The sequence below is a fragment of the Engystomops pustulosus genome, chromosome 1 (genome assembly GCF_040894005.1).
Source record: "Engystomops pustulosus chromosome 1, aEngPut4.maternal, whole genome shotgun sequence".
NCBI classification, from domain to species: Eukaryota; Metazoa; Chordata; class Amphibia; order Anura; family Leptodactylidae; genus Engystomops; species Engystomops pustulosus.
In genome coordinates, this window is record NC_092411.1 from 29,637,704 (window position 1) to 29,660,755 (window position 23,052).

At 41.6% G+C, this 23,052-nt stretch overlaps 1 protein-coding gene across 6 annotated transcripts in view; it reads right to left on the reverse strand.

Annotated features, from left to right (window-relative positions):
* PDE4D (phosphodiesterase 4D) overlaps window positions 1-23,052 on the reverse strand; it is a 595,186-nt gene that overhangs the window by 184,599 nt on the left and 387,535 nt on the right. Inside the window, exon 1 of one of the 6 annotated variants that reach the window (XM_072136775.1) lies at window positions 6,565-7,297. The exons of the other annotated variants lie outside the window; for them this stretch is intronic. Coding sequence (XP_071992876.1) covers window positions 6,565-6,629 — 65 coding nt within the window. The 5' untranslated portion in view covers window positions 6,630-7,297. Of the gene's footprint in view, window positions 1-6,564; window positions 7,298-23,052 lie in introns of those variants that run through there. 6 annotated transcript variants of the gene reach the window in all.

Below are 23,052 nucleotides of genomic sequence, written 5' to 3' on the forward strand. Positions count from 1 at the left end.
TTTGATCCGTGCCCCTGTTTGTTTACAGGGGCACAGAAGCTGCACACAGGGAGCTTCCGGTCCGCGATGTGGCCGGCTCCTCCCATCCGTCCCTATCTCTCAGCGTTGGAGTTGTATGGGAGCTTCCGGACGGTCGGAAGCTCCCTGTGCGCCCCTGTATACAAACCGGCGCACAGATGAGACGGACCGCGATGCGGGACATCAGCAGCGTGGGACGAGGTAAGTACATGTTTATTAGGTTTAACTAGGCCACCCCAGCCCGGCCCTCAGTATTTTTTAACAACCGGATAACCCCTTTAACAAAAAATATTTTAGATCTATGTATCTATCTGTATATCTATCTATGTCTATCTCTCTCTCTGTCTCCCTCTCTGTCTCTGGGGAAGATTTATTATACGCTCCTGCGTCGGCAGATGATTGCGGCTGCACTCCCCCTCTTGTTGTGCCGGATACATAAAGAGACTTAGGACGACTTAGCGTAGTTTTGCGTAAAAACCAGCAAACAAAAGTTTGTTGGTTTTTCAAAAGAATCCAGACACGGGACGAGAATGTCCCATGCCGTCCCCTCCACTGGCCGCCGCACCCGTCCACGTCCCCTCAATGCCCACATGACATGGAGGTGGCGCATTCGCTATTATAATGCATATTCTTTTACTGCGCAAGAATTTACAATTATTTCACTACTTCTACACCAGAAAACTGTGTTTCCTCTTTGTGTGTCCTGTATGTCGGGTCTATGTCTGGGGTGGCCATTAGCAGACGGATCAATGCTGTTGCTACATCATGCATCAAGGTCATAGAAAGTTCTCAAGTAAAGATAATTTTACATTAGAACATGCATTACACTTTCCATTAAAAAAAGTTTCCTTGCATAAAAAAATGGGGTCAGTAGCCCCTTTTAAACTGGGTCACTGGGTCACAGGGAAACAATCTATTCAATGTGTTTGCATCAAGATTATTGGACTTGGTTTATATAAGAAGTAGACACTGTACCATAGCCAATGTTAATGTACATCTGCTTTAAGCCTAATCAATTGTTTTTAGTCACTAGATGTGGAGGCCATGATGCTAGGATTTATGTTGTTAATGTTAACTCCTTAAATTGTAACTTGTTATAATGGTAGAAAACAGTGGCATAACCATGGGGCTCTATAACAAAACCTGTAATGGGCCCTACTCCCTAATGACCTCCTCCATCAGCAAAATCAGAACTTTGGCCATTAAACACAGTGATGTCACAGTACAGGTGTAATACACACAGTGATGGCACAGTACAGGATAATGCACACAGTGATTTCACAGTACAGGGATAATACACACAGTGATGTCACAGTACAGAGATAAAACACACAGTGATTTCACAGTACAGGGATAATACACACAGTGATGTCACAGTACAGGGATAATACACACAGTGATGTCACAGTACAGGGTTAATACACACAGTGATGTCACAGTACAGGGATAATACACACAGTGATGTCACAGTACAGGATAATACACACAGTGATGTCACAGTACAGGGATAATACACACAGTGATGTCACAGTACAGGGATAATACACAGTGATGTCACAGTACAGGGATAATACACACAGTGATGTCACAGTACAGGGATAATACACACAGTGATGTCACAGTACAGGGATAATGAACACTGTCAGATCCCATTATGTGCTTTACCTACTATGATTACATGGAATAGTAGAATAATAACATAAATGAGCACATGATTTCACAGTATTGTCACAGTAAATATGATTCAGAAAGTATTGCCTCATTGCAACAATGTTACTGGTGTTTAACTACATCGTACAGTAAATGCGGAGGAGCCCTTCTCATTCATGGGGCCCTATAGGACCTGCAGTGATTGTTCTCCTGGTTGTAACACCCATAGAGGAAAAGATCAGTGTCAAAACTAAAGACACAGAGAGAAGAATCTCCATAGGGGACATTGGTGGCCCAATATATGTTTCCAAGGCTGACAAACAAAATCAGGCAAGTGTCAAAGTGCAGGAAGGTCTGTATTACAGGTCCCCCTTATGGACACATTGTACTATTTGATCTGTATTCATATCGGTCCTTGAAAGTAACTTGTATTTTGTCCGCTTTAAGCCAAGGATAAAATAAAGTTGGCATTTTATCTGATCCTCTCCGAATCTCATTGAGTAACAGAAACAGATAAAAATAGTGGCAGAACTTTTTACATGACGTTTTATAGTGAAATCCTAGGACATGCTATAAAAAGCCTGGCAATCAATAAGTAGGCTCCAGCATGTAGTACTGACATCTCCATGCGCTGGATAACTGCAGCATGAATTCCCACCAGTCTGTCTGGTTCTCACGCCATGGTGGGCTTTCGCTCTGTACATTCCTCTATCCTGGTCTGATCACATATATATAGGACCCATTGCTCCAATACACAGCACTTATAATATCCAAACAGCGGTCAAGACGATGGGACAAGTCCTTGGCTACACTAAGACGCAGACAAATAAATCAATACCCCGAGAGGTGACTGTGTTTGAAATCAACACTGAGATAGAGATTCTGCTGATACTCCTTTTCCGTTCAGTAAGAGATGAAGGAGAAGGGGGGGGGGGTAGTAAATTATTGCACTACGAGGCATTATCCTCATCACTGATAGAATCTCATCTGTAACTCGTCAGCCACATTCATCTTCAGCAGAACATTGTATTACACAGTTTCCAAAAGTCAGATAACTTTTGGTTGACCTTAAAGGAAATCTACCAGGAAAATCCATCATGATAAACCAGGGACACTTACTCATAGATCCAGGCACCGAGACTGTGGTAATCTTCTTATATGTGTTATCCATGGCCTCCTTTCTTCTAAAATCAACTTTTAAGATTATGCTAATGGACCTGGGAGCCCCTCCATGTTGTAGCTTCACAGGCTTTTACACTGTCTCACCCCTCACCCCTGTAATCTCACTGCAGCACAGGAAGTTTCAACACCAAGTGGATGAAGGAAGTGCTCCTCACAGTGTAACAGCCAGTGGATCTGAAGCATAAAGAGGCTCTAGGAAGTACCCTAGTAGACCTTCAGGCTCATTAGCTTAATAAAAGTTGATTCTAGCCATGGATAACAAATATAATTAGATTACCAAAGTCACGGTGCCTGGATCTATGAGTAAGTGTCCCTGGGTTATCATGATGGATTTGATGGTAGATTTCCTTTAAATGTAGTCTATCAGTTCCATAATACTGTCACTAATACTGCTATGTAGGAGCCTTTAAAGGGGAATCCAGTGGATCATAAGAAAAAAAAAAAGTGTACTGATTCTGCTCCAGTTCCCGGTTCCAGTTTGCTTCCAGCTTTGGGCACCTCTGTCTAGTCGAAAGTACCAGGGTCACTGGATCTGCTTTGGCCAATCAGCAGCCTCCTTGGACCACAAGACGTAACTACCGCTGACATCATAATAAATAAATCTAGATTCATTTAGTGGCATCATATTCTTCAGTGCTTTACAAATCATGGGGCATAGGCACAATCACATAATAGAAAGAACATGTTCTTATGAAACATCAGGAGTGAGAGCCCTGGTCCAAGAGCTTACAGTCTATGACCAGCCGGAGGAGACGTCCACTCATTGGCTAGAGCGGATCCATGACCCCCAGCACTTGAGAGTGGGTGAAGGTGCTGAGGACGCGGCACACAGGAATAAGGAAACGGAGCACGGCAAGGATTCTTTTTTCCAGAAATTTTGTGGTTGAAATTTTAACAAGTTTTAATTGTAGCAAAAACATCTGTTTGTGGTCACAGTCACCAATAAAGCGTCACAGAGACAATTATCTTTTTATGGATATGCAAATCATTCCGCAAGTGCAATCTAATTCTCCAGATTAGATTATAAATGTCCATCACAGTTAAAGGGGCAACAATTTTAAACAGGCGGCAGAGCCCTTGTGGATTAGTCTATACAAACTGGTACCGCCCCTAGTGCACTTAGAGGCTGATTTGCATATCTCTTCATTTGTTAATTGGGTTATGACCACAAAGGGATGTTTTTGCTCCATTTAAAGACTCCTCAAATGTCTTCTATGTGCTACTGTGTTTCCTTGAAGCTAATGGGCTTCTATGGAGACATGTGAATGGGCCATTAGGCCCTCTGTGCTTCTAGCGGTTCTGTAATAGGGCTGACGGAGCATATCCTAATTTTCAATGACATCCACACAAAAAAGAGTCATCCGGAGGAACAGTGGGAAGCCATAGGAGTATAGGGGTGTGATATTATACGTCCACCATGAGGCCGGGAACACAAATTTTCCAAGCGACCAATGAAAATCCCATAAAACTAGTATAGCATCCATATTTTATGAAGCATTTTCCATCCATAAAGCACCTGTGATTTATTTATGATGACATTTTATGGAGACTGGAGAATTGTTGATTTAAGGAGAGGAGGAGGCGTAGTATATAGCTCGGCTAGCCTCCGGTGGACAGAAATGGTTAACTGCTTGGTGTCTGTCCATTGTAAAACACGTGAATGATTGCTCTGCGATTGCTGTAAATAAGATCATCTTTCTTGCTGTATCTGCGCTCTGGGTAACACACAGGCAATGTACATATTTGTCCTGCTATCATGTTGTCCTGGGCTCAGCACTTACACAGATAAGGATGGTTAATGATGGTGATATGGGGCCGCAGCAATAGGCACAAGATGGGTTTACTTAGGAACTTGTAGAAAAGATTTTCAAAGGTCAGTAGGGGGCAGCACCCCGTTACCCCCCCTCTAGAGCAACATCTACATTGTGTATGTACTCTCCCCCTAATGATTAGGTAGGTTGTCTCCACACCCCAAAACTCATTTAGGGGTGCGCTGACTATCTCTGTACAAAGGTTTGGAATATGTTAATCCCAAAGTACTGTTAGAATGGGTCAAGGAGGCAACACAGACCCCCAAAGAATGGGACCACTTTGAAGAGAAGGGTCCTGCAAAAATTTGAACAAAGAGTATAAGACCGACCTCACCACATATCCATAGAGGCCTCTTTTATATACTGTATGTGCATAAAAACTAAGTCTTAAATCTAGTAAGAAACATTTTATCAAAAAGTTTCACTTTTGGTCTAGCCAAGTGGATCATCAAAGATGGCAACTAAAATCCTGAAGTGCCCTGATATAAATGGACATTCACTCCATCAACTTCTGTGGGACTGCCAGATATTCAATAGATGCTGTCATTGCAAGTTTTCAGTGCTCCAGCTTCACAGGCTGTTACACTGTTTCCATGCTCCCTCTACCTGATGCAATCTCACAGCAGCAGAGGAAGTTTCAGCACACAGTAGTAGGGAGGGTTAGTGCTCTTGCACACTGTAACAGCCTGTGAAACAGCAGTACGGACGGGGGGCTCTGGTAACACCCTCAGGAGCTCTTCTGACTCATTAACATAATTTTAAAAGTTGATTTTAGAAAGAAAGAGGCAATGGATAAGAAATATAAAAAGATTATCACAGTCCCGGTACCTGGATCTATGAGTAATGTCCCTGGTTTATCATGATGGGTTTTGTTGGTGGATTTCCTTTAATAAGGAATAAATGTAATTTGTGCTTAGAAAGGGTATAAAATATAGAAATATCCTATTCTTATATCCTTTAATTCCACCAGTGGTCCTGCTACAATGACATTACATGCATTATTCACATCACTTCTGTAGCCAGTCACCGGCCTCATCAGTAACGCTTGCAGTTACATTATGAGGCCAGTGTCAGGCGGTGGCAGTCACCTGGATCGCTGCAGGATCCGCCACTGTAACAGGGCTTAGTGATAAACAAGAGGATATAGGATAAAACTTTATATAATACAATCATTTTTTCAAAATTTTTGACAACCTCTTTAAAAACAAACCAAAATAACCCTCTAAAGTTCTAGACAGGCACACAAGCTGCCCCCCAATTCACGATACAAGTCACACCATACAACCTTTATTACCACCGTCACTGAGCTGCCAGCAGTGAGGACATGTAAGGTCCTTCTTTTATGAATCTCCTTAAGACTTAAAATCCTTAAAATCTTAAAAATATTTTTAAAAAAATCTACATCAAATTCACAATTTTTATTTCTCCCGATAATTTTTGTTGCAAAATTTTTGGCGGCTGTCCCGGGTTCAAAAATCCTAATAAACCTCATTATAAAAACATTTAGAGAGAAAAAGGACCTGGAATTTAGTCAGGATTAGTATCTAATATAGGATCTAGTATAGATGTGTCGGCTTCGTCACTAGTGTGAACAGAGCCCGATACTGTACAGGGTAAATCACAGTGGTAGCATTAAGAGTATAAGACAAGGTCAATTTCAAACACTTAAATCAAAAGCGGCGTAAAACAATCAAAGTAACTCGAATTTCCATATGGATGTAGCAGAGCTGAATGTGTTATTTTACTATTTCTCTTGTCTTTTATATCTTTTATACCACCCCACTCATTGAGTCCTATTAGACATGACACCCGCTATGAAGACGTGCTGCACCAAATGACAAACTCAGCTCTGCTACACCTTCCCAAAGCAAAGCGAAGTGTAGAAAGTATACGTAGACTTTACCAGAGCCCGTCCGTCGTCCTAAGGGAACTTGTAGAGCGGGATCTTGGCTTGAGCACGATACTCATGTTGATAAGTCAGACAAGTCGGTGTCTAGAAGAAAATGTAGGTCTCGCAGTAATCCATAGTCTGGTATCTGGCGGATAAGACGTGTGAGGATCAGACCCCGTTGTGACAGCTCTGCTTCCGATCTCTGACTTCCATCCAGCAGCGTGTTAGGAAATGACAGAGGCTTCTATCCTCTGTCTTAAATTTCCAGGGGAGGAACTGCAGCTTCAATGTATTCTCCATCTAGGTCACATGAAACCTCTGCTGCTGCGGCGCTGCCTCTCTGACACTAGATCTTATAGGGTTACATGGCATAGTAAAGGGAAGAATCATAGCCAAGGAAATGTCACTCTCATTAGCCGCGGAGGAACAATACAATTCTTCTATCCACCTATAGGCACATGGGATTCTACCTGGGAAGTATATCCACCCACACAATGAACTTCTCACACACAGACTGCGAGACTCCTGAGCAAACACGTAAGCGCGTCACAGCAGTACACGCCAGATAACATCACAGCACTAATAAAATATTACACATGATCAGAAAGCTCGCATTCACATCTAGAGGAGACAGAACAGCTCGGACGTCCCTCTGTTATTCCTCCTAATACTCTCTGCACTGATTAGAGCCCCCAACTAGTAACACTCAGGTGGAATAACAGAGGAACAGCACCATGTTCAGTTTTCACTCCATTTATTATTTGATACTATTATTATTACTTTTTCTTTCAAAGTTCTATCTGTTCCGCTATCACTATAAAGGGAAACTGTCACCAGGTTTTACCCAATTAAAACACCAACCAAAAAGGAGGATATGAAATGTTTCTTGTATGTGAAATCTCATCCGTTTACCTATATATATAAAAAAAAAAAATCTCCTCCAAAGTCATGTGATAAAGAGCAGAGAAGAGTCAGGTTTTGCTGGAGATGAGTCAAGTTTAGAGGCTGCAGGGGGAGTGTCACTTCAGATGCCTCTATCTTTGGTTCTATAGTATCTAGAAACATGATTTTGTTGTCATATTAAAGGAAATCTACTTACTTAGTAGATCCTGACAGTAGATTCCTAAAATCTAACTAATCCTTAATCACCTTTTATTATTTTCTAACCTGTTTTTATATTTTATACTTTATTTTATTTTTCTGCAATTTACTGGGGGATGGAGTAGCCTCAGTGAGCTTGGGGCTAATACTACTCCACACCCAAAGTAGCCTCTACAGAGCCGCCCTCATGCGCTTCCATGCCGGCAGGGGACAGGGAGCCTCTGCGCATACTCAGAGCTCCCCTATGACTGGTGATGTGCCGGAAACCACGGCGCCAGCACGGGCTATGCCGCTGCGTTCACAGGCAGCACAGACACAAAGAAGGGGCAAGTTACCTGCATAAAAGAAAAATAGAGCATACAAACCTATACGTTAGGCTTTAAAAAAATATATAAGTTAGATTTTCAGAATCTAATGTCAGAATCTACTAAGTAAGTAGATTCCTGACAGTGATTTCCTTTAGAGTTAAGAATTTGTGGTTCTGTTTGCTACATAATCATAGATACAGGGAGTTAAATACATAGTTTGGAATGTGAGATGCATAGATAATGTGATTTGAAAGATGAGATTCTTATATTTAATATGATACCAGCAGCATGGTTCTAGGTGCTATAGAGAAGCTCTCCCTCCAGCCTCCAGAAGTGACTCATCTCAGGAAAAAAGTGCCTCTTCTCAGCTCATTTGTTGACTTGGGAGGGGATTTTTTTTAATAGGTAACAGTGAAATTTCACATAAAAGAGGGAATACCATGTACTTTACAGACATCTATATTGCCTGTGACTTACTCAGTACTCAATACTTTTAGAGAACCATTACTTTAATGCACTAGGGACTTCCATCAGATGTTTATAATAATCGTACGTGCCCCAGAAATACCAGCTTAAAGGAATTTACATTTGTATTTTTAATTCATCATTTTTAGGAAGGTTTAAGCCCTGCACTACTGAAGGTATAGTATATGACTATAGAATATGAATACTAAAGTGGGGGGAACCTCTCTGGTGTGGAGAATAGCACACAGGATCAGCAATAGCTGGGAAGCATCAGATTGTGAAGGACACCCTGCCATAGTAATCTCCAGTGCTACTATCTAGAAATAGGAACCTCTACTGGAGGTATGAGGTACTATATTACTCTTTTACTCACTAAGGGAGTTTTGCTGAAGTTCAGACCAACTTAAAGCAAATTTAACATTTGTTTTCATGCATTGTGAACCAAACATACCTTGAGAATGCTGTAGCTACACTGATGCAGAAACATATCTTGTTTAATCCCTGATCCGAGTGGTTGTGTTTAAAAACAATTATAAAATTCAGGACCTTGGGAAAGCTGGAAGCATACTGACTGCTGTGTTTCATGGAGCTTCCTGGACTGTCCAGACAGGACTAATCAACCTGAGCTGGATGACTCATACACAGCAGCTTGGGGTGGTGCAGCAATTGATTACTTTTGTCTGTCAGGAACAGCACAGTGAATATAGCGTTCTCTGGAGAGATAGGTAAATAAGTATTCTAATGTGTGAAATAAAATTACATTTCAAAAATAGATAAACAGACCCCAAAAAAGATACTGGTTTACTAGATACATTCTGTGCGGTGGGTTGTGAGGCTGAGATACTAGGGTTTAGTCATTTTCTGGAACGCTTATATATGGACAAAATTGTAAAACACGATAATTAGCCAGAATCTTCATTTCCGACCTCCCCCCCCCACGTCACCTTTCAGCTTGACACATGTTACATTATAATAAGTCGCCCCCTGGTCTTGAAGTCTGTGAAATTAGTTTTTGGTGAATGATTTCAGCATTAGGTGTAAATTTCTAATGAGGACTATGGTAATTAGAGGTAAGAGTGTTACAAATTATTAACTACTGGAATATTCTTAGAAGAAAATGAATATATATATAAGACATGTGTGTGCTGGACACATCTACCCAGGAAACCATCTGTGTAGATTCTCCTTGGACTCTGGTGGTAAGGGGGTCCTTCTACCCTCTAACAGTGGTTAGTTGATACCTTTGTACATTTTATTAATGTGCACTTAGGCCTTCAACAATCACCTTGTCACGGGTGCCACCTCAGTGCGGCGCGGCACCCCCCAGCCCTCACTTATCTTCCACAATTCTGCTTCCATCCGGACTAGGCCGTGCGGGCGTCCCCAAGACTGTCACCTCCCAAGGTACCTCGTCCTTGGCTGCCACTGGGGGCTAACCTGGTGCCGCTTTGCGGCGGGCTCTGCTGAAGACCAGGTGCCACTTAGATTCCGGTCCCGGGTGTCAGCTAGTACCATCTCCCGCAGTGGTCCAGAGGGTCCACTGATCCAGAAACCTGAAAGACCTTCTATATAGAAGGCAAAAACACCATTAATGAGCCACAGGCTGCACTGTTGTCTATGATAACATTTTGTCTAAGTAGCTGATGTACTATAAAAAAATTACTCCCACCATAATGTTGGGTGGAGGAATAAGGGCTCAATGGGGGATATATATTGTGCGCAGGCGTATGCTGAAGTCCTGCTACTCTGGATACATGAGCAGGGCCCTCATTCCTATTGTTTCATCTGATTTTGTTAATACTCTGTAATGTCTTGTTTTATTTGTACCTCATGATCTGTACAGCGCTGCGGAATATGATGGTGCTATGTAAATAGTATTATTATAAGAAGGCCCTCCAGATAAGGAGGCTCTGTGCAGTGTCCGACCTGGTGTAGACTTGCATTATTAACTAGGAACCGCTCAGCTTAAATGGCGGACCACTCCATCACTGGCCATGTCCCCTTGGGGAGTAGGTGGCGTAAAACATAAAATAATCGTAATGCCTGGCATTGCAATTATTCCAGGAGTTGTATGCCAGAAATTTGCTGTACAAGTTCTGATTAGACACCCCCTTATTTTTTTCTCACTACAACTGGTGCCAGCTGTGCCCTCACCAAGGAAAGACAATCACTGCCATTTTTTAACCTGACAACTATTAACATAACTAATTTTATGTACACGAGGCCTTGCTTACATCTGACTATTAGAATACATAGAAACACACAGCACTACTACTAGGCACCATTGGTGTCCGTCATGTAATGGACCCACAACCGCAGTCAATGGGACACATTTACTAAGAACAGTGCAGTGTGTACTATGTGCAGTTGCCTGTGTAGTGTGCAGGGGGGCGCCAGATTTACGATTTGTGCGGCCGTTCTGCATGAATCTGGCGCCCCCTGCACTGCCCCGACAGAGTGCACCACTTTTTGTTTTGATTGCACCTTTAACATGGGGCGTGCAACACAATTCTGTCAGACGCTGCACGATAAAACTGGCGCAGGGTCTGACTGAGCACCGGAACGCCCCCTAATTTGTGTCGCATGGAGAATAGTGCCGCTGCGCCACAAAACGATCGCGTGCAGTTTGCAGTAGAAATAACGTGCAAAGTCCGACAGAAAACTGGCGCACGGGGTAAATGTGCCCCAATATAGCTTTGTATGAGGACGTGACTTATTACCGTAGATGTGCACAGAGCCGGAAATGCTGCATTTTTACTAGATGCTGTGTTAAACAATGTGGTCCTGTGTAATGCAGAGGATACACTGGGATTTATAGGTTAGGAAGCAACTGAAATACTAATTGGAGCTGAATGAAAGAACATCTTGTAACATTCACACTAAACCATATGAAATGTTCCGGGCTCTATCCTATTGAAATTGCCTGCAAAAGAATTAACCTTTATCTCTCCTTTTATTTCTCTCATTCACTTTCTATTCATGGTCAAGTATCAGGCAGTTTTTTTATCATTTCTTTCACTGCTATTATGTATGACTAGCCTTTAACTCATACAGTGTGTCACATGTTGTGTATGTATTGTACATAATAGCAGTGGGTTTTAAAGGGAACCTGTCACCACATTTTTCACAGATACAGCTAGTGGCAGGTTCCCATAGAGACTATTAACTAATTGCCACCCTTCTTTTAGCTTGAGATTATTCCCCTCAAATTCCCATATATTAAGTGGTACCAGGAATATCTATACCGAGTTGAAGTGGGTGTGGCCTCCTCTGGCTGAATCCAGAAGCTCCTCCCCATGCATTCTCTGCATGCTGCAGTAATGTCATATGACCAGGCTGACATTATCACAGGTCTTTTAGCCTTGTAACATTAGCAAACTGTACACCAAGCATATATCTCATGGAATCACAGCGGCCTGAATGGAAAAAAGTCCCTGCAGACATGCTGTTAATTTTTAGATGGTAAGATATGCGCATGGGGTACTGTTTGCTAATGTTAACAGGCTGAAGAACCTGTGATGATGTCACCCTGGTCACATAACATTAGGCCACACCCCCAGACTTGCTCTATAGATCCCTAGATACCTGGAAAGTTTATAATTTAGATTTTTTGGGGATGTGAGGGAAACAATTTTTTTGCTAAAAGAAGGGTGTCATATAATTACTAGGGCTCTAAAGGAAGCTGAAAGTATACTTTCAGTATATAACACATTTTGCCATGTGGGTCCTGGCACCTCAGTTTTTACTATGTGGCCTTACGATGATTGTCTCTGTCAGTCTCAATGAGGGACTCGCCGGTTTTTGGAGTTTCTCCCACCCACACTCCAGTATGGGCCGTGGACCGTCCGGGGAGCGAGGTGGGCAGAGGACAGGCTAGGACGTGAACACTGGCACATCACACTTACTATAGTCACTACAAAAAAAAAAAGGAAATTTAACAATGTTTCTTAAGTCCCGCCAGTTTCTAGCTGGAAAACGCTAGCCTTTTGCTGCGCCAGATTTATCACTGTGATGATGAATTCTGGTGCAGCATTGGACTGTCGGTTCCTACTTTAGACCTACTTTTAGTTCATCTAAACTGGCACACAGACAATTTCCCGCAAGCCACGCCCCTTTCTTTCAAGATCACACCCCCTTAGTCAGACAAGTCGGAAAAAAAGGGCCAAAAAAGGTCTAAAAACCATCATAAATGTAGTACAAAACAACCAGAATTGTGGTGCAAGTGTGTTAATAAATTCCCCCCAATGTCTTGGTGTTTGGAATTTTCCGCAGCAGTTTTACTGGCTTCATCATTTGCATTTTCTGTCTAGATTTGTGGCTATGGTTTGTCCTGATTCTTAGACTGATCACATTGGGTCTTGATTGGTGGGTGTCTCCGCAGTCAGACCTTCACCTATCACCTTCATCTTTATCCTGAGCCAGTGAACAAACTGTATATACTATATGAATGCCTTCATATAATATGGTGGCATCTCCTGAGACCACCCTCTAAAGTGCCCAGAACATTCACTGTTGCATCCAGTTTGCATGTGGATAATGTAGTTTGCAGCTGTTCTAAAAATAAGGAACAGTGCACCCATAATAGGATAAGTGATTTTGGAGCACCCAATGACACAACACATATTTACATAACACAATATTCCTGGGAAATCAAGATGTCAACTCCTGCCAAGAGAAGGATGGTCTTTAATCCTACTTCCGGCCCTGTGTCTCTTTGCTGTTTATGTTGCAGTAGAATAAAGTAATTTTATGTGTAACTGACAAAAAAAAAAAGTTTTGCAACATCCCCCACCGGGGCCTAGCCTTTTCTTGCCTGGATGCAGCCGGGGCCCAGAATACCGGAGTGGCTGGCTGTTGCGGCCTGGGCACGCTGTGGTCACGGTGCTGGTTATGGGGACCGGAGGGATGTCCTACAGCCTGGCAGGTCTCCAGCAGGTGGTGTGTGCAAGAAATATTGAGGGAGAGGCTGATGTACTGAATCTCCCAGGGGCAACCCCTTAGTGTCCGTAGTATATGTCCCTGGGTAGTGGATGGGGAAGCCCTTGATGGTACAGCTGTATACAGGGACCAGACGGAGGCAACGTTGTGCAAAAGTAACTCGCAGTTCTTTATTGGAACAACTGCAGGCAACGGGCCAAACGATTTCAGAACAGATGCCGGATTATTGGAGAAGTCCGGATTACTAGAGTGGTCATGGAGAGTGATCCTCAGGAGTAGATTCACCCGCCTGGTAGTAGGTGCAGGTTGGGAGGTAGCTGTGTCCAGGTATGGAAGCTGCAGCTTTGTGGTGCACAGGCATTGCCTACTTCTGTGTGTTCTGGAGGATGAGCTGAGGCCTAGGAGGCCTATGGTCAGAGCATGTGCTGTAAGGTCTCTCTGGTAAGAGAGCTGGATTCCAAGAGGTGCTCCTCAGTCAGGAGCTGGGCCTAAAGAGGACTTGTCACTTCCTGTCCAGGGGTTTTGTTACTCCCTGGTCAGGTGGTGTTCACTCTCCAATCACACTCCAGCTTACAGATTGGAACATCATTGGATAACATGAATTACATAGATTTTAACCCTTGCCTGTCCAGGCAGAATCTACCACTGCTAATTGACTCTAATAGACTGTATTACCCTAAACGTGAGCTGATCAGACTCCTCTAGAGGGATACTACAGATGGAGGGCCTCATTCGCAAGCACCCCCTTGCCTGAATATTGGCAGGGGTGTTGCAGTTTTAACCTAAGAGACATGAAATATACATAGGCTGAAGCTCCTGGGTCACAAAATCCATTGCAGGTCCTTACCTATCGCACATGTTATGGTTTGACTGTAATCTCTGCACCCCAATAGCTTTATTTCTATTCCCCAAAATATTATAATTCAGTCAGTATTACTTTACTAAATTGTTTCTTTCTGTATGAAAATTCTTGGGATGTATTCACTGGTGTCATTATGGTAACTGTCTATGTCTTTCCGTTGGCTCAGTGGAGTTGCCATATCAGACACTAGCAATCGTACAGGAACGAGTCGGTTCTTTTAGATGGGAGTCGGCTATGGGCATTGAGTTAACCCGCCCGATATGATAACCCCACCCCCTAATTTGACAGTCCCTCCCCTAATCGGGTAACCACACTCCCTTTAACCAGATAAAGATTTAAAGATGATTGCATGTATTGAGAGTCCCAATATTAAAAATCATAGGGAGCCATTCAGGAGCGGAGAGTAATGATGAATAATGCAATTGTATTTAGTCTGCCACACAGACTCTCCACAAGAGGGAGCACAAACCACTATGACCGCTCCTTCTGATGATTAGACAGGCTCCTGTCACACAGTTATAGCTCAGCCTTCTAACTTTATACTTACAGTCTTTTTCTAGAACATAGATGATCATTAGGTTAAATGATACAACCTCTAGCTGTCAATGTGATGATGATACAACCTCTAGCTGTCAATGTGATGTCCCATGTGCTGAGGCATCATGGGATTGATATCAGACAGCACAGAGAGAAATGAATCTATTAGTCCAGATCGCTGCCCTGTACACTTTATTCCTATTACATACACTTTATATTTTATCAAGTCTCATTCTATGGTACTAAAGTCATTTTAAAAGGCAATAGCAAATGTACCGTATATAATATCCCATGTTCATAGTTATGAACTGCAATTTCTACAGTAAAACAAGTTAAAAAAAATCTAAAATACTAAATTTATTGCAGGAAATACTCCGTCAGGCCATGTATATACAACAAGAGACGCATTGTTTTCCCATATACACTCATTACAAGCACAAATTTACACAATAAAGGATAAGGCTTGTGCACATCGTTGTTCCAGTTTGGACATAGATTCGAAGCGCTGGTAGTACTAGGGTAATGATAGCACCAACCTATTCTGTAACACAGTACACAGACTGCTATTGTTTGCAGCACGTGGGATTACAGTCTAAATGTCAACTCCATCTATTAGTGTATTGTCTGGAGGATAACATGTAAACTCTATACAGATATTGGCCTTGCTTGGACCTAAACTCAAGGTCCCAATGCTACAAGATAATAGCCCTAGCCCCAAATACAGCGAATAGTTACTGTCCTACATGCAAAACCAGTAGAATATCACTGAAAGGAATAATACAACATCATCATAATAATAACAATAATAATAATAATAACAATAATAACAACAATAACAATAAAATTTTAAGCCGAACCTAAAACAACCATGATTTATAATAAGAGCTCTATACTCCACCTACTGATGTACAATGGTACCACAGCTTCTTAACCCCTTAATCACATGGCCTTTTTTTCCCCCATTTTTCTTATTACTACCCTACATGCAAAACCAGTAGAATATCACTGAAAGGAATAATAATAATAATAATAATAATACAGGCAGTCCCCGGGTTACGTACAAGATAGGTTCTGAAGGTTTGTTCTTAAGTTGTATGTAATTTGTATGGAAGTCGAAACTGTAAAATTTATCATCGTAACCCCAGACAGGATTATTTTAGTGTCTGTGACACTTGGATTTAAAAATGTTGGATTGTCATAAGAACCAGGATTAATAATAAAGCTTAATATCAGACACCTGTGATAACTGTTACAGCTGATTATTTTAGCCTAAGGATAAAGTACAGTAATTTAACAATATCCAGAGGTCCGTTTGTAACTAGGGGTCGTCTGTAAGTCAGGTGTTCTTAAGTAGGGGGCCGCCTGTAATGAAATTGGAATCTGAACCTGGAGCAACCATGATTAATATTAGGAGCTCTATACCCCACCTACTTATGTACAATGGTACCACAGCTTCTTATCCCCTTAATGACATGGCCTTTTTTCATTCTTTTCCATTCTTCACTCCCCACCTATAAAAATCTATAATTATTTTTATTTTTTCAGGCTTCTTTTCTCACCAACAAATCATGCTTCCCAGTGTCAGTACATAATATACTGTGCTGTCCATTGGAAAGCTAGAAAAAAATTCAAATACAGTGAAATTTTTTTAAAAAATGTAATTTGCACCATTTTCTTGCGGCATCAGCTTTCACGGCTTTCGCTGTGTGCTCCAAATGACACTTCCCGTTTACTCTTTGCGTTGGTGCGATCACAGATCGTACCACATTTATATAGGTCTTATTATTTTTTAATATATTTAATAAAAAAAATAGTTTTTAATTTCTTGATCTTCTGATGCCAATAACTGTTTCATACTTGAGTGCAGGGAGCTGTGCAAAATGTAATTTTGTTGTGAGCCGAGTTGATGTTCTCATTGCTACCATTAGGGAGTCTGTACGACCTTTTGATCACTTTTTATTAAAACTTTTATGTGTTCCAAAATGGTGAAAAAAGTGGCGAGTCAGATATTTGGGCGCTATTTCCCTTTATGGGGTACATCATCTGGAATAACGCTTTTATATTTGGATAGCATTTTGAAATTTTTTAATTTTTTTTGTATCAGTGCTAGGTGGTGATTTAAATTTTTAGGTTTATTTTAATTTTAACAATTTATTTTTAATTTACTATTTCTATGCTACTTGAACCCTAGAGGGTTTGATGGCTCCTGTCATTGGCAGACAGTTACAGGTTATGCTAAGAGATGGACCTTGGAGTCTCACAGAGAATCCGTCTGTCATGGGGACATGTTGCTGCCTATGGATGACCTCAATGGGGGGAGGATTGATCTTTAACCAAGATGGCGGCACTGGCATGGTTAACAAGAATCCCGGCTGTCATGGGGACAGATTACTGCCCCCAGATGACCTCACGGGGTCGGGATTGGTCTGAGGAGAGATGGCAGCACTCGTATGGTTAACAAGAATCCATAGATGACCTCACGGGGGAGAGGATTGGTCTCAGCCAAGATGGTGGCACTGGCATGGTTACCACCTGCTATTGGACCTAGGTTGTTTTCTGAATAATTCAGTGATATATGAATTGAGCCCAGTCGTGACTTGTATGTCTTATGTCATGGTTCATTATGGGGTAAAATAGTTGTTCAGTATATAGATACTGAAATTATGTCTCAAGTAAATATAACTCAGGTGCCTAAAAGGGGTATTTTGGAATTTCATAGTATCATAGTTTATACGGCTGTAACAAGACACATGTCCATCAAATTCAACCAAGGAAGGGAAGGGATTGGGTGGGGAAGGGATTTAGGGGAAACAATTCTATATAACATAACCATCAATGTTATTTACATGTAAAAAGGCATCTAGACCCTTCTTGAAGCTCTCTGCTGTCCCTGCTGTGACCAGCGCCTGAGGCAGGCTATTCCACAGATGGACAGTTCTCATAGTATAGAAGCCCTGTCGCCTCCGGTGATTAAACCTTGATTTCTCCAAACGGAGACAGTGCCCCCTCGTCTTTTGATTTGATTTAATCTTAAACAACTTACCACCATATTTTTTGTATGGACCATTCAGATATTTATATAAATTAATCATGTCCCCTCGTAGTCGTCTCTTTTCCAGACTAAATAAATCTAGTTTTTTTAATCTTTCCTCAATAGTATCATAATTTGGAAATTTACATAGTTACATTGTACAGTTAAAAAAATAACTTGCCCACTCACTGAGCCATGGGGATCATGGGACATGGGGTAATCTGGGACTTGCTCCATCCCCTTCAGACACTGGACGTCACTTCCACTTTTCAAAGGATTCCACTTCCAGTGTTGTACCATCCAGTCATTGGATGAAGTGGGTCCCATGATGCCCTCCCGGAAACAGTCACACACAGGCCCGAATTCAGAACCAGGAGGAAACAGGGAGCCAGAGAGGGCTAAGTAATTTGTGTTTCTGTTCTTAACCCACGCAGAGTTTCCAAATTCACAGAAAACGCCTTTAATTGCTTTTGTAAGGCAGTTTTTATCATCTTGTAATATATTATTTCTATGTTTTACCAAAACAAGTGCAGATTGTAGACTACATTTCACTGTCTAGTTGGGTAACACTGGATACAATTAGTGATTTATTTATACATAATCCCTTCAAATGGAATAAGCTACAATACAATTCACAGTTTGTGTTCAGATTATTGTGTGTGTGCATGTAAATTGGGGATTAAGTTGACAGTAGGAGTGCACTGCAGTTATTTCTCCTCTACAGGAGGGGGAATCATTTTTTACACCCATCAAATCAAATGGGACTGAGTGATCCAGACAGATGACCTGATAGGAACCATCCTCTCCATTGAGTCTGAGCTGAGGGAGGGTTCATTGGGTTTTGTGTACTGTAAGCTCTGCATTCCACTGGAGAAACACATGAACAAGATGGACTTGTTGCTCTTGTGCTGTGACGAACACACAACACAACAAATATATATAGCCGTAATCTCTGACCAATGTCAGACAGGGATGCCTAGTGCCCAACTGTAAAACACAAACTTAGGGCCAATCATTGTACAGCTACAGGGCAAACTTTATCTAATACCCATTTACTAAAATGATGTAGTAGCCTGTCTCTAGCCCTTGGACTGTTAATGTCCTGGAAGCCTAATATGGTTTGAAACATTAAATTATTTTCTTTAATACAACACCAGAACCATGGTTCTAGCTGCTATAGAGTTCAAGGTATAAACATCTAAAGTGATGCTTCCACTCCAGCCTCCGAGCCTAGCAAAATATGACTCTTCTCTGCTCCTTTTCACACGACTTTGGAGGAGATTTTTTTTTATATATAAATGGGGAAATTTCACAGGAAAATGGGTTTGTATAAAGGACATGTCATATCTTACCTGAGGAGGCTACTATGGTAGTTTAGTGGGGTGAAAGTAGGTGACATGTTCCCTTTAAGTATGCGTTGGTAAAAACCTACCTATTATTCACTTACTCATATTGTAATGTGATAAAAAAAAATCTTTACTCATGTGTCCTTCTTCATTCACTCCACTTGGACATCCAAGAAGAGAAGGCTTCCTTCTATAGATGAGAAGGGAGACTATCCAATTCTCAGAACTCCCATAGAATTAATTGCAGCCCCAATTCTTGATTCAGACCCCTTTAAATGTTTCAGCCTTTGTTTCATTGCAGCCAATTGTTTCATTGCAGCCAATTGTGCTCGTTAATGTACACTCTGCCCCCATTTTCACAGAAAAGAACAGAAATGTAGATATTTTTGCTAATCTATTAAATAAGAAAGTGTATGTAAGTCGGAACTGTATATATTATAATTGCAACTCCAGACAAATTTTTTTGACCTCTGTGACAATTGGATTTTAAACATGTTGGATTGTCATAAGAAGCAGGAATAACAAAAAAAGCTTCATTGCAGACACCTCTGATAACTGTTACAGCTGATCATTATAGTCTAGGACTAAAGTACAGTAAATTACCAACATCCAGAGGTCCGCTTGTAACTAGGAGTCGTCTAAGTCGGGTGTTCTTAAGTAAGGGACCGCCTGTACTGAGCATAGGTTCTGAATACTTCTCAACATGTGATATTTCAGTTTTTCTTGTTTAATCAATTAGCAAAAATATCTACGTTTCTGTTTTTTCTTGTCAGTGTGCATTACTGACCTATGTGACATGCTTTGTGCAGCGCTGCGAAATCTGTGTGCGCTATATAAATAAAGAATTATTATGAAACAAAGAGTGAAAGATATAAAGGGGTCTGAATACTTTCTGCACCCACTGTAGATGCAGGTCTTGTGATTACTGCAGATGGGAATATTCCTTTAGCAAAGAAAAAAAATTCCGGTGTTTGACATGAAAGGAAAGTACATGAAACAGTTACTACATTTTTCCATAAAGATACAAAATGTATCACTTTAAAATATGGAGGAGGTCGACTGACAACATCCTTCCCTGCTTCCTTCTGGGGACAGACTTTAATAAATTTACAGCTGAGTCCCATTTACCTTATAAAGGGCTTATTCCCGTCACTAGATGTGTCTATTATCTGCTCTTCATTCTTCATTATTATGAAGGCAGGAAGGAAAGATCTGTGTCCATGTGAGAATTTCCAGAAAGTTGTACTGGAGCAACTCAAGAAGAATGGAGAAAGGAGCGGGTTATGACGACAAAGTATCTGCTCTGTGGATGAGATATTCTCCCCATAACAGATTTAAACTTTATTATTAGTATTTACAGGAGATTACCCCTTATATACTCGAGTATAAGCCTAGTTTTTCAACACAAAATTTGTGCTCAAAAACCCTAACTCGGCTTATACTCGAGTCAACTAAAAAAATAAAGTCAAAACTCACCTTTCTGACATCACCTGTAGGTCCTCTTCTGTCTGGGACAGTCTGAGACAGAAGAGGACCTATGGGGGACGTCGGAAAGATGAGTACAGTGTTATTTTTTTTCCTACTACAGGGGTTGGGCAGGCTGTATGCTACAGGGGCTGGCAGACTATATACTGGGAGGCTGTAACCAATTCATTTCCCACCCTCGGCTTATACTCGAGTCAATAGGTTTTCCCAGTTTTTTGTGTTGAAATTAGAGGTTTCGGCTTATACTCGGGTCGGCTTATACTCGAGTATATACGGTAATAGACTATGCCACTAATGGCACATCCGTCTGTGTTAAGCATTTTTGGCTCATTATGGTCAATGACTAATTGTGCTCCTAGATGAGCTGGCAGGAGACATAGGCGGAAGGTAATTCCTACATTGTAGAAGATCATGTGACCACAGTTGAGCCCATGTAATCGGGTTTTGAAGGCACCTGCCCCTCTATAGTAACAGTCAGAAGATCATTTTTTAAATAAAAAGTTTGGTAGATGATTGATCAATACATAAAGATCCGTTAAAGTAGCTCTCCAATTATTACACTTATTTGCTATCTATAGATACAGGGGCATGGGGCAGGGTCGGCTCCAGGTTTCAGTAGGCCCCTGGGCGACAGAGCCTCAGTGGGCCTCATTGCAGACACTCACATGGCGGCATTAAAAATTGAGAAATTAAAACAGTCTCCTATTCTGTAAAATATTCCATAGTTTATCATCCCAAACAGCCCCCTTATGGTTATTTTATACAAAGCTCCCTCATCCCTAATGGATTCATTAGATACAGTCCCCTCACCCCATGCATTCCTTTTGTACAGCCTTATGTGCCCCCCCCCCCACCTCAGGAACCCAGGGCCCTGGCACTTGCCCAGAGCTGAGGCCGACCCTGGGCATGATCTAAATTGTTCCAACAGGTTTTAGCTAACTAATAAATAGTGGATGTAAATTTAAAGGGATTATCCAAATTAGACAAATAAATGAACACTATTAATATAAATTCCCCATTACAAGCAACTTACAATGTTCAGTTTCCTGCTTGCAGGATGCATCAGGATAGTCCATGGTGATGCGATGCAGGAAAGCATCAATGGATCGCTTGCTATGACATCATGACCCTACATCATGTGACCATGGAACAGGGAAGTGCTCTTTACTCCTCGCTGTGTAAGATAATCACAGTCACATCACTGTACCAGGCTATATTATATAATATATTATATGTGATGTCAAATCCAGATGGGAAGAGGGAATATTTCAAGGTGTTGGCTTACTGTGCCATCCATAACCTATCCCCTTGCAATCATGTACCTAGCCATGGATGAGCAGATGGGACTTGTTGTGGGGGGGGGGTTCAGGGAAGTGGTTCGGGGGATCAGGGGTAGAGAGAGACAGACAGCCGTCTGGTGAACAGCCTCTCTATTACCCAGAAGTAAGACAAACAGCAGAACTGGGCTCCCTAAATGAGTAGACAACATAGCTTGGAAAATCGGGCTGCAAAAAAACAGTGCACCTCTGTTCATCCTTTCTTAAAGGAAACCTACCACTTGAAGTGGCAGGTTTCCGATGGCAATACCGGGCACCAGCTCAGGGTGAGCTGGTGCCGGAGCTTATTTTAGCTAGTGTTTTAAACCGCGGTATCGCGGTTTAAAACACTTTTTAAACGTTATAGCCGGCGCAGGCAGGTACGCGCTCGGCGCTTACCATGCGCGCGGCTACATAGGAAGTGAATGAGAGCCGCGCGCATGGTAAGCGCCGAGCGCGTACCTGCCTGCGCCGGCTATAAAGTTTAAAAAGTGTTTTAAACCGCGATACCGCGGTTTAAAACACTAACTAAAATAAGCTCCGGCACCAGCTCACCCTGAGCTGGTGCCCGGTATTGCCATCGGAAACCTGCCACTTCAAGTGGTAGGTTTCCTTGGTAAGGTGGAGGTTTTTTCAGATTTCCAAATAACTCCTTAAACTAGACCATCATTCTGAATTAGACACTATAATAAACTTTCATTTTCTAATTCAAAAAAGTTTTATTCATTTTCTCAGAAGAAGACAAACACAAAGCTCCAGCGGCAGTGATAACAAGAAACGGTGAGTAAAAGACCAAAGGATAAAATAAAAAGCACCTCTAGCACATTTCCAGCTTTTACCCACTATGAATGTGCCCCATGTGACGATGTATTGTTGCAGTTACAGCAGTTTTTTTGTAAAATATTATAAAATTGTTCCGACAAAACTTTTGACACTCTTTGGAATGAGCTGAGCCGCTCCATTTCATCATTTTACTCATTTCCATTCAAAATATATCATGTAAATCCAGATGTGGTGCAACTTAAAAAAAAAAAAAAATTGGCATAAGTTTAGACTCAAATCCACTCCAGTTCAGTAGTGACACAAGACAGACAAAAAGCTAATACCGGAA